The 12,536-nt window shown below is 40.7% G+C and overlaps 1 protein-coding gene across 2 annotated transcripts; it reads left to right on the top strand.

Annotated features, from left to right (window-relative positions):
• Nucleotides 1-1,421: 1,421 nt before the first annotated feature.
• atg10 (ATG10 autophagy related 10 homolog (S. cerevisiae)) lies at nucleotides 1,422-10,780 on the top strand. 2 transcript variants are annotated; one of them, XM_046409213.1, is made up of 7 exons: nucleotides 1,422-1,589; nucleotides 2,376-2,482; nucleotides 2,581-2,733; nucleotides 3,409-3,589; nucleotides 6,493-6,590; nucleotides 6,676-6,773; nucleotides 7,118-10,780. In XM_046409213.1, the coding sequence occupies exons 1-7, from the start codon at nucleotides 1,523-1,525 to the stop codon at nucleotides 7,239-7,241; spliced, it is 828 nt and encodes a 275-aa protein (XP_046265169.1). In that variant the 5' UTR covers nucleotides 1,422-1,522; the 3' UTR covers nucleotides 7,242-10,780. The 2 variants fall into 2 exon arrangements, with proteins under 2 accessions (XP_046265169.1, XP_046265170.1); XM_046409214.1 differs by lacking the exon at nucleotides 1,422-1,589 and adding an exon at nucleotides 1,596-1,784.
• The last annotated feature ends 1,756 nt before the right edge of the window (nucleotides 10,781-12,536 follow it).

Below are 12,536 nucleotides of genomic sequence, written 5' to 3'. Positions count from 1 at the left end.
GGCAATGGAAACATCATGTTTTCCATGCCACTAAAACCATTTTCATGGTTTCATGGTTTCATGGATGAATGGATGGATAAAGCCATTTTCAAATTGAAACCCCCAAGAAACCCTGTCATTGTAGCTGAAAGCCTATCACCCTGATGTCTGTGGTCATTAAATACTTCAAAAGAAGACTGGTGATGACCCAACCTAAGGACATCGCAGGAGCCCTGCTGGAACCACTGTCTAATAAACTCCTGAAGTTTGCAGATAACATAACTGCCATTGGTCACATCCAGGAAGGTGACAAGTATGCATACAGAGAAGAGGTTGTACAGCTGCTCCTCTGGTGCAGTTAGAACAGCCTGTGCAAAAACATTGCGAGCATCACTATACTCAACAACACCATCTGTTGTGAAACTTTTAAGGTCCTGGCATCCAGTATCTCCTAGGACCTAAAGTAGGCATCCAACATAGATGGACTGTACTTTAATAGCACTTTTCTAGTCATGCTGCCCACTCAAAGTGCTTTTACACTACTGTCACATTCACCCATTCACACACTGATGGCAGAAGCTGGTGTCCGTCAGAGAGCTTATGATCTAAACATTCCCACACACACTCACACACCAATGGCACAGCATTAGGAGCAATTTGGAGTTCAGTGTCTTGCTCAAGGACACTTCGACATGCAGACCGTAGGAGCCAGGGATAAAAGCACTGACCTTCTGATAAGTGGACCATCCGCTCTGCCTCCTGAGCCAGAGCTGCCCCTGATGACCCTGTCATTAAAAAGACCCACCACAGGAAGTACTTCCAACATCACATCAGGGAGTTCAGCTTTCCCCAAGAGCTGCTGATCGATCCAGTTTTACTCCATCCTCTATTGATCCATCACTGTCAAGTTTTCAAGTACAGGAACAAACTACAACATCAACTTAACTACAACTTATGGTTTAAAATATGATGTTTTTATTATGCACATAACATCCCTCACTGCCAAATGATATGAATTATGCAGGTAGTACATGTTTCATATGCATATTCTGTACATATGTTCAGGTTTTATTTCTCTCCATTCTATACATTTTACATAAACACTTGACATTATATGTTGATTTCATTGTTACTTTATATATGTATTTATATATATATATATTAATTTGTTTTTTCATCTACATCTCTCCATTGAAGTTACATGTTTATGTTTGGCTACCTTTATTCACAGTTGTTTTCCTTGTTCTAGCTTTTCATTGGACATGTATGTCAAACATCGATATCAGTCAAAGTAAGCGTGTGTGGACATCTGCTAACTCTCTAGTGTTGTATTTGCTGCCATCTAGCGTTCGAACAGATAATCAACACTACAAACCGGCAGTTGAAAGACTAACAAAAGACATTTAAACGTTATTTGAATGAAATTCATATTATACGAAGGCGTTTTCTGACACTGAGCAATTCTTTTACATTTTTGAGATCTATCAGTATGCATTTGTCGTTTGACAGATAAATACCTTTTAATGGTGACGGTAGTAGTCACATGATCTCACAACCCGGAAGAGAAACAGCCCTACAACTGCGCTTTCTTCAAAACCGGTCATCCAGCAGTAAGTAATATAGTTTCGGAAAGGAAGTGCAGTTCAGACCGTGTCATACAAATTCTGCCTGTGTCTGCTGTTTCATTTACTTGTATTTTGGTTGTTTAAATGGCTTCATTTTGGTCGGAGCCCCCGTATTCACCGGGCAACGACATATTAGCGTCAGACTGCGGAAAGTTGTCACATTTACACCAGAACTGCGAGGTGGCGTTACAGTTAAAATGATATCATTCAGTTTGTTCGCTTTTGTGAAACGATAAAAATATGTTTTGTCTTCAGCAAGTTACAGCCGAGAAGGATGTAACATTGTTATTATTTCCTGGTTTGACCCAAAACTTTGTTTACTACTGGCTACTGTTTACTATTAGCTTGTTTACTACTGAAAGAACAGAACAGATATAACGAAACAATGAAATTAGCTACAAGTATTTAAAAAAAAATCCAGTAATATTCTACTTAAGTAGTAGAAAAACAATGGATGGTGAGGTAGTAGCTCAGATGCTTCAGAAAATGAAAAAAATACTGCTTTTAATACGTAGTATGGAATAGTTACAAAGCTACTGACTCATTTGCTGTAAAGTATGAAAATGAATATCTATATGACTACTGATCAGTGATAGAAAATACATCAATACAGTTTAGGTACTGTAATGTCTTCCCAGTTACTTTAACATTCCAGTTGGTAAAGCAGCTCGTGCTTGTTTTAACTGTACGAAGGCTCTACACCTTTCACACACCTTCAGTAAAAGGTGTTTTATTCCATATCAATAAAGCTTTCTTCACATTCCCTTGCAGACATGACAAATTATGTGCTGGATGAGCAGAACTTTCGTCGCTGTTGTCTGCTCCTCCTGCAGCAGTCGGAGCAGCTGAAAGACGGCTGGACCTGGGAAGCAGTCCAGGTGAGGAGGTCCATTACTGTCACTGTCCTTGAGACAGGGCCTGGAAACCTGTTATGCTCCATTAATGTGGTTAATGGTAGTCTCTGATCTGAGTTCAGGGTACAGAGGAGGGCTACTTGAGGAAGACTGCTCTCAGGTCAGTCACAATTGACTCAAGCCCAGTGTGGGACCATGAAGGATCAAGTTCAGAGAAAGAACCACACACTTCCTGTCACTCCCAGCCTGATCAGCAGATACTGGAAAAAGAACAGGTGGGAAAACATGGCAACATTCATCAGATATCATCAGCTCAATTTTCCATCAGTGCCTTTACTAGTAGATAATACTTCTAATTTGTCAGTTGTATTAAAATGAATGTTGAAGCACATGTAATAATCTGCACACACCTTTACTAATTCCTAATGGAAAGTTTTTCCAGGCTTCCAATTCGAAGTAAACACAGATAAGACAAACCTAAGATAAGATAAATCTTTATTATAAAACTTACCACCTAAAATACCTGGAACTACTGGACAAACTACAGGTTCAGAGAAAAACCTCCAAAAAATTAAAGAAAGTCTTCCCCTGTCTTATGAAAAAGTGATGACTGCATTTACATTTACACTACGATCCATCTGTAGTGTGCTTTCTTCTGAAACTCAGTCTTGATGTGTTCAAGCACAATGAACAAAACGTAAACTGATTCATGGCTGCACATTTTTAGAAATTGTGTCTGAAATTAAGCACTGCGAATACCTAGCCAGTGAAAAGTGTTAAGTGCTGCGAGCCCCACCCCCAGGTCTTTTTGTAAATAGTACCACGTAAAGGTAAAATAATGTGGGGAAAGTTGCTGCAGTGAACACACATATCAACAGATTGAATTCAATGACAGACACATGAAGACCGTAGTCCACTACTTTATATTCTGTACCTCTCTTCCTCTGCAGTCTGTTCTTGTTGCCCTAGGTGATAATGACGGCGTTAAAAGTGACATGAACGATGAAGATGAAGACGATGGAGTCTGTACGGTCTCTGAAGGCAGCAGCCAGGTACTTCAGTACGAGTATCACATCCTGTACTCCTGCAGCTACAGTACTCCTGTGCTCTATTTCAGAGCCTTCACTCTGGGTTAGTTACATGTGAGACAGCCAAAGCACACATATACCGCTGCACTAACTGTAATTCTCTGCCCTGTGGACATACATGGTCATTTAAATATTTGTCACTTATTATTGTTTGATGTGTTTGATGATGATGGTGATGGTTTTTTGGTTATATTGAGAGGTTTGACTGTGTTTTACTCAGTTGTCAGACATGGAACCCTTTGGACAGTTAAACTGCTTTCAGGCGAGAGGCCAGCCTCATGTAATACATAATCACTGCTTTCATAGTAATCATAATATCTTAATAATGATAATATGAAATGCATGAAATCAATTTTAAAATCACATTTAGAACTTATGAATGCACATATAGGCTAGAAATTAACAATAACAATGCAGAAGATGGTGTCCCTGTGTAATGAATAATAAATGATGCAAAAACAATGAGCAGCACCATATGAAGGGGACTTGCATTCCATTCACCACATGTATTATTTTCTTTATCATAGAACACTTTGAACTGCACTAATGAGTTTATACCATGGCCAGTTAGCAAAAAGGAAGAATAGAAAATCATCAGTTTCACTTCTCACCAATTCTAACAGTCACATAATTGTGTTATTGTGATAAAGGTATGAATGAATGTCAACATGGGGCAGAGGTTAGACGAGTTAGTGGTGCAATTTTCGTAGCCTGATTATACTTGAAACTAATTTTGTTTTGCCAAAGTGTACAAAGAAGTGTTGTTTCCATCTGATTTGATACTTACACTGAAAAGCAGTTCCAAAAGTAACTGATTATTATGATTCAGACAGAATGAATCGTACAAACAGGGATTTCAGTCTCTCCTCAAAGGTATTCATGGTGTTGCTGCTCACATAAAATCTCACACACCTCTACATAGCTGACCAATCACTGCATGAAGCAGATCTGAATGTCTGATTGTTTGATTTGAAAAGGAGCAGAATTTGTTGCACACAACCTCTCAATATGCTTCATCTGAAGCATAGTGACATCATTTGTATGCATCTGCAAAATGCGTTGATTTTTATTTGAAATGTTTTGAAACCATTTTTCTTAAGTCAAATAGAGGTTGTCCTTTTATGCCTTCACTGATTAATCAACGGCAATAGGATGTTTTATAAACTTTGGTAATAAGTGGAACTTGGAACAGTTTTGCGTGGAGATTTCCAGGCAGATGAGTTCACAAGCAGCACTCCAACACGAAGCAGCCTGAATACCCACAAAAAAAACTTGTGTGCTCCCATATGCGGTCCTTTGTTGTTATTTTATTGATAAAGTGTCTGACAGAGTCTTATGTATTCCACCAATACACCAATCAAGTCACTAGCTGAGCATAAGCTTGTAGCAGGAGCCATCATTACACAAGCACTAAGCAAAACTCAAAACTCTGCAAAAAGCAGTCCACAAATCCAGCCTCAGCAGGGAAGCCCAGACTGTCCTCTTCCCTGCCATTTCCAAGGGGATACCAAGGCATTCCCAGGCCAGACGAGATATATAATCCCTCCATCTTGTCCTATGTCTGCCCCCTGGTCTCCTCCCAGATGGACAAGCTCGAAACAAATCCCCAGGAAGACATCATGGAGGCATTCAAACAACCTCAGCTGGCTCCTCTTGGTGCAAAGAAGCAGTGGCTAGATACTGAGACCCTCCTGGACGTCCGAGTTCCTCACCTCTCTCTGAGTCCGGCCACCCTGCGGAGGAAACTCATTTCGGCCGCTTGTATCCGCGATCTTTTTCTTTCGGACACTGCCCACAGCTCGTGACCTTAGGTGTGGGTTGTAACGTAGACTTACCAGTATATTGAGAGCTTAGCCTTTCGGCTCTCTTCACCACGACAGACGGATACAGCATCCGCATCAAGCAGACTGTGCCGCCTGTCAGTCTCCTGCTCCATTTTACCCTCACTCCAATTGGGGCATCAACTCTCTCTCTCCGAACTGGAGTGGGCAATCCACCCTTTTCCAGCTCAGAACCATGGCCTCAGGTTTAGAGGTGCTGATCTTCAACCCAGCCGCTTCACACTCTACTGCATACTATGCCACTGTGAGCTGGAGGTCGCCGCTTGATGGCACCAATAGGACTACATCATCCGCAAAAAGCAGATATGGAATCCTTAGGCCACTGAATCTGACACCCTCCACCACTTGGCTGCACCTAGAAATTCTGTCAGATCATAAACAGAACCAATAACAAGGAGCAACCCTGATGGAATCCAACCCAAACTGGAAACGAGTTTGACTTGTTGTCGGCAATGCGAACCAAGCTCTCACTCTGGCAACACAGAGATTGGATGGCCCGTAACACCCTGGCGCAGACTTTCCCAGGGAGGCTGAGGAGTTTCTTTGAGGCTCACTGAAAGTCTCTCTCGATGGTCTCACCAAACTCCTCCCACACCCAGGTTTTTGCTTTCGCGACTGCCCGAGCCACACATTGTTTAAACCCCAACATACAGGCAGACAGCCATGGGGCTAATAAGTAAATAAGCCACTCCTGCCTTTCACCCAAAGCAACTCCAGAAAAGAGTCCAACCCCTCTCTAGGAGACTGGTTCCAGAGCCCAAGCTGTGCATATAGGTGAGCCTGACTATCTAGCCGGTATCTCTCAACCTCTCGCACAAGCTCAGGCTCCTTCCCAACCAGTGAGGTGACATTCCTTGTCCCAATAGCCGACGGGCCACTTCTCCAGGCCTGGCTCCAGGGCAGGGCCGTGGTAACACATTGTGCAGGGTGCACTTGTCATTGGTTGGACCTCTAGACTTGGATACTAGTCAACAGTTCTCATTAATTTCTGAAAATTCTTCTTTTGAAAAATACCCTGTTACATCCATACAGCAATATTTCACATCAGTATTTTATGTTGATGCCCTCTCATATTTTTGTTGTCTTTTTTGTGTCAACATGTTAGAGGGAAGGAGTCTATCATTAGAGGAGGTTTGGAGCTGTGTCCATCCAAACTTCAGGCTTCGACTTCAGACAAGTCCTCTGAATACAATCACTCTGCAGGTAAAACCAGGAAAGATGCAGCCATAAGCTTTATCTTCAGTTTCCTCATTGAAGCTCTGTTTTCTCTGTGTGTATTGTGTGATAGGAGCATCCTCTGCTGGGTCAGCCTTTCTTTATGCTCCACCCCTGTAGAACAGAGGAGTTGATGAGGCCAATAGTGAATGCGGCTCAGGACCAACACAGGTAGAATCAGTGTTGGATTCACTTATCTAAAAACTGTTTAATGCAACTTAGTTGTATCTCTGAACTTCTTTAGTGTTACACTGTGCAGGAGACCCTTCATTTCACTGAAATGCTGCATGTAAATTATAGCATTTGCATTAAGTTGAAGCTAGATTTAAACCTATGTTGATGTAATAACTATGGTATGACACCAGCATCATTGTGCTGATACGGTTACGTCAATTAGGAAGCCAAATAACGTTAAGTCACTTCACCTCATGCAGTATTTTTAGATATCTTTCATGTCCATTATACTTACTGCATGCCTGTGTGTGGTGTGTGTGTGTGTGTGTGTGTCTGAGCAGGCCAGTGAACTATGTGCTGTCATGGCTCAGTGTGGTGGGTCCTGTCGTGGGTCTGGATGTCCCTCTGCAGTACTGCACCCAGATCCATCGTGCAGCAGCACTCAGCAGCACTAAACCAGACTGATCCTCTTTCAGGATCACTATGGAATTTCTTTCTGCCAAGGATGGATTATCAACCCGGCAAAACAAGCAGTTGTCCTGCACCAAAACCCTTACAGGCTCGGAAGGCCCAAGGTTGTCTGTGTGGCAAGTACTGTGTGTTAATTTAATTGTAAATTTGTTTGGCAATATGCTAATACATATTAAAAACTGTAATAGTAATAAACCTCTTATATGGTTCCTGCGTTGTTACCTGATCTTGAGGCCATGTTTTGTGGAGGGAACTCTGTGCCAAACAATAAAAAAGGAACATCAAGCACAGTAAGAAAGTTTAGCATGGTGCCAAATGTGTACTTCTTGTATCCTTCCAATTTATGTAATTTAGAGGGAAAACATTTGACAGTAAGTGGTTATTACAACAAATTTTATAGACCATTGCTTCACAGTGTGCTCAGCCACTGCTGTAGTTAGAGGCCAGTTAACTGGCACAGTTGGCTCAGGAGCAAACACTGCCCTGACTCAGGAGCTTCATTGCCTGTGTACAGTGTAAAATTGTGTAGAAATTGAAACAATTAACCTCAGCTTGTATGATTAAGAACCACATAATTTTTTTACATAGTTTTTTTAATATAATGTTCATTTTAACATTACATTTTAAAGGGCACCTCAAGTAATTAGTATTATTAGTATTACTTCCATAAGGTTAAGGTTGGCAAAGACAGATCTGGCCTGTGACTGGCCTATGAAATTGTGTTCTATCAAGAATGTTTCCATATCTTAAAGCATAACTTAAGGGACCCCTGTAAACAGACACAAGTTATGTTTACATTCATTGCTGCCAAAACTCATTATACATATCCTAACAAATGTGTTGAATGCATTTCTGTCCTCATAAAACATCTGTAAAGTCATTTTTTGAACATTTAAAAATACGGTTGGTCAACAGTTGGTTGGTCCATATGTTTTTGGACGAGTGTAAGTTTTTTGGACTTTGGCCTATGTACACCACCACACTGAATTTGAAATGAAACGCTCAAGGTGTGAGTGAAGTGAAGACTTCCAGCTTTAATTCAATGGGTTTGACAAAAGTGTGACATCAACCATTTAGGAATTACAGCCATTTTTAAACCACTGGTAACCACTGGCCTCATTAGACTTTGCCAGAAAACACTCAAAAAAATAAGATTCTTTGGACTGATGAAATCAAGATACACTTGTACCAGAATTAGGAACAGCTCATGATCTGAAGCATGCCACATCATCTGTCAAACATGGTGAAGGCAGTGGTATGGCTGCCATTGGAACCCGGTCACTGGTGTTTATTGATAAGGATGAATTCTGAAGTGTTTAGAGCTACACTTTTCTCAGATTCTTCCAAAGGATGAAAACTGATAGAATGATGGCTCATATTGCAGAGCGATAATGACCCAAAACATACAGCAAAGGCAAACCAAGATTATCTCAAGGCAAAGAAATGAGATATTCTTCACTGGCCAAATCAGTCACCTGATCTCAAGCCAACAGAGGATGCTTTTCCCTTACTGAATACAAGACTGAAGGTAGAGAGAACGACAAACAAGCAACAGCTGAAGGCAGCTGCAGTAAAAGCTTGGCAAAGTATCTAAAAGGAGGAAGCTCAGCATTTGGTCATGTCCATGGGTTCCAGACTTCATTCAGTCACCAACTGCAAAGAATTTCAGCCAAGTATTAAAAAAACAATGCTTATATTTGTAATTGTGTTACTTTGTCCTATCATTTATGAGCCACCCAAAATGGGAGTGAGTGTATAAAAATGGCTGTAATTTGTAAGTGGTTAATGATTTGTCAGGGTAAAGGGGACCTGTGGGAGACAGATCACAACTGTCATGCTATTCATGGTTGGCACATTTACTGCTGACAGCTCTTTGATACCTCTAAATGTACAGCTTGAATATACAAGGTCAAAAACATGGAAATAGAATGGATACGTTTTCTTTGGAAACCCAAATTATTAGAACATTTTAACCTGAAAAATGCAGCATTTAAAATGAATGCTGTTCCCTCTGTGTGTATTATTAGTGGTGAATTACACTATTCACTTGAGGAGGCAATGAAAGAATTTTATTCTGGCGAAGGTTACACTGCAGAGTTAGATCTGTATATTACAGAATTATATGTAATTAAATGATGAGTGCCTGCGTAAGAATTTGTAGTGCTTAGGCATAGACTTATACATACACTAGTTTTTGAGTTAATATTGAATTTAAAATTTGTAAAATGATTATAATCATTCTATGATTAGTATTTTTTGACAGAAAAAGGAAACATAAAAACAATGAAAATGAAGAAAATGCAAATCTTTAAAATAAATTCAATAAACAAATTCTCGTAAACAACACAAATGAGATACTGCTTGTTGGAAATGAGTAGAAAGAAGTATCCACTTATTTATTATTACCCATTCCCTACTACTCATTAATTAACTCATATTATTAATCTTACAGTCATATTCCATGTTAACTCATGAATTAGCAATTTATCTCTGATATTGAATTATAATTTCATATACATATGTCATGTACATACATATATCCATTAACTCATAATCTGTAAGAACTGACTTCCTGTTGGCTTGCTCCCAGAGGATTAGAGTGGGCCCCACACCTCTACAGCTCTCAGCCTCAGCACCGACTCCCCACAGGGCTGTGTGCTGAACCCACTACTCTACACACTTTACACTCACGACTGCACCCATGCCCACTCCACCAACATCACTGTCAAGTTCGCCGATGATACAGCGGTGGTGGGACTCATCTCTGCAGCGGAAGAGGCCACATACTGGGATGAGGTGGGGTGGCTGTCGGTGCAGTGCACAAAGAACAACCTGGTCCTCAACACCCAAAGACAAAGGAGCTGATTATCAACTACAGGAGGAAAAAAAAGCGGGGACTGTGTGGAGAGGGTCTCTGACTTCTGGTTTCTGGGTGTCCAGAGAGAGGAGGACCTGGTCTGGAGAGCTGACACCACAGTGCTGGTTAAGAGGGCACAGAAGAGACCCCACGCAGAACCACCTCACTCAGAAACTGCTTGCGCCCTTCTGCCGCTGCTCCATAGGGAGCATGCTGACATACTGCATGTGTGTGTGGTTCCTCAGCTACACAGTAGCTGTCATGGTCCTTGTCTGTTAAGTGTTTTATTTTTTCCTCATGTTTCATGTCTTGTCTTCCTGTTTTATTTTGTGATCACTCACCTCTGTCTCTGTCCCAAGTTCCTGTCTGCCCTGCCCCCTCCTTGTCTGTGTGCACCTGATCCCTGATTGTTTCTCCCGCACCTGCTTCATATCACTCCTTATCACTATTAGCCCTGTGTATATATACCCTCTTGTGTCCTGTCTCGTTGCCAGTTCGTCGATGTTCCCAGCCTCACATACCAGCATTTCTCACAGCCATAGTTATAGCTCCTTAGGGTTTGATCCCTGCTTGTTTTTTGACCTCGTCTTTTTGCCTCACATCTTGGATACCTTTGCCTGGTTTTACTGCTTCTCTGTGTACCGACCTCTGCCTGGAATAAACCTTGTTTACTGCTCTACCGACTCGAGTCATGCATTTGAATTCACCTAGCCAAGTTCACGACAGTAGCAAAGAAGAAATGTCTCCACAGGGTGGTCACCACCGCCCAGATGATCGTTGGCTACCTTCTACGATGACCAAGGTCAACCCCTAATCTCAAGGGACAGTGAGAGAGAAGTAAAAGAATTCCCTTACAGATATATAGATGGATAGATGACTTTATTAATCCCCGAAGGGAAATTGGATATGTACATACATACACATGTATACACATACATACATAGATATTTCTTATTTTAATTCGAACCTAAATTTTAATCACAAGATGACTTTAATTTAAAAAATAACATTTATCATAGGCCTTCTTGGTCCCTTGATTTGATTTGGTATCTCGCCTACTGGGACTCTGGCCAGCTGTTATAATACACTTGATCAGTTGAAAAGCAGTCAGTTCAGGCGTTCCAGGTTTGAACCTTATGGTTAGTCCTGTCACATTATCATACTGTGATTGTCAGCTTCTTAGACACACATAACACAAGACGTTCTATATTCTGAGTCTAACATATTTTTAGCACTGAGGGAGAGCAGGAAGTCCATCAGCCTGTATTGACTGAAGGTCTGGGTATGGTACCTCTGGGAGTTTGTGAGACAGTCCAGACCACTTAGGATATTAAAACAGTTGCCAGCATCAGTGGACTAAAGCTTATAAGTGATGCCATCAACTAAGAAGCATTGTGTGTATTGTACATGTCTGCCAATGAAGTCAGATAGAAGGGCAGCTTAGGTAAGAACATCCACCAGTGCCAACCAGTGAAGTCATGCTACCAAAAGTTAAAAGAGAACCCAGTATAGCACCTCCGATTCTTTGCATTAAGTCATATCATTTGAATCGTCTTTAAGCACAGAGTCATATTCTTTATCATGTTCCAGGGCTAATAATTTATGTGGTCATTCCCTAGCTTTGAAGGAATGCCTCTGACCTTCATCTTCTTCAGAATTAGAATCAGACACAGGTTCATTTCCAAGTAGGTTTTCACATATGAGTAATTTCTCTGCTGGTGCTTTCTAATCAGAATAAACATGGAGAAGAGAAAGGACAAAAATGAACAAGTCCTGCAGAAAGTGTTGCCCTTGGTTTTTCGAATGAAACATGATGGGGGTAGTTTTGCTAAGAATTAAAAAAATAGTGAGAGAGAAGTTAAAATCTTACTTTCACACCTCCACTCACCACACATAAACCTGGTTAATCACTGTGAGAACGTCACATACTTTTTCCACCCCAAACCACGATCTTCTACTAAAACCTAACCAGTTAGTTTTTACGTCTAAAGTGAATCAGTGACTGTAGGTCACATGAAAAAAGTTATCTCTTCTCATCTATTTCTGCTTGTTCAAAACTCAACAAAATGCAAATGACTTTAAATGACATTCAAAAAGGTTCAAATGCATGACATGACACGTTAAATGATCTTATCAAGAATTCCTATGTGCCTAGACTGTTTGTGCACATATGGCAAATGAGAATCTTGAATCTTGAAAAGTGGCATGCTATTTACTTGCCATTGAAGATCATGTTGCGTAAACAGATGTCATATTGGGGAAACAGCTGAAATAGTGAGTGCTGTTACTTTTCTTGGGAAGACAGTCTCTGTTTAGAGCACAGATGGATTGAAAATGTAACAGTTAATCTCTGATATCTGCAATTCATTTCCATAACAACAAAACATCTTTAATTATAATAATATTATGATCTCTGTGTCATCATTGGCAGA

This window comes from Scatophagus argus, chromosome 13 (assembly GCF_020382885.2).
Source record: "Scatophagus argus isolate fScaArg1 chromosome 13, fScaArg1.pri, whole genome shotgun sequence".
NCBI lineage: Eukaryota > Metazoa > Chordata > Actinopteri > Scatophagidae > Scatophagus > Scatophagus argus.
The sequence above is the reverse complement of the archived record's forward strand: the minus strand, read 5'-3'. Positions and strand labels throughout refer to the sequence as shown.

Bases quoted from the DNA above. Each gene is read 5' to 3' on its own strand.
- atg10 (XM_046409213.1), top strand. From the start codon at position 1,523: ATGATCTCACAACCCGGAAGAGAAACAGCCCTACAACTGCGCTTTCTT. The intron at 1,590-2,375 runs GTAAGTAATATA...ATTCCCTTGCAG, and splicing joins TCAAAACCGGTCATCCAGCA to ACATGACAAATTATGTGCTG. The intron at 2,734-3,408 runs GTGGGAAAACAT...CTTCCTCTGCAG, and splicing joins AGATACTGGAAAAAGAACAG to TCTGTTCTTGTTGCCCTAGG.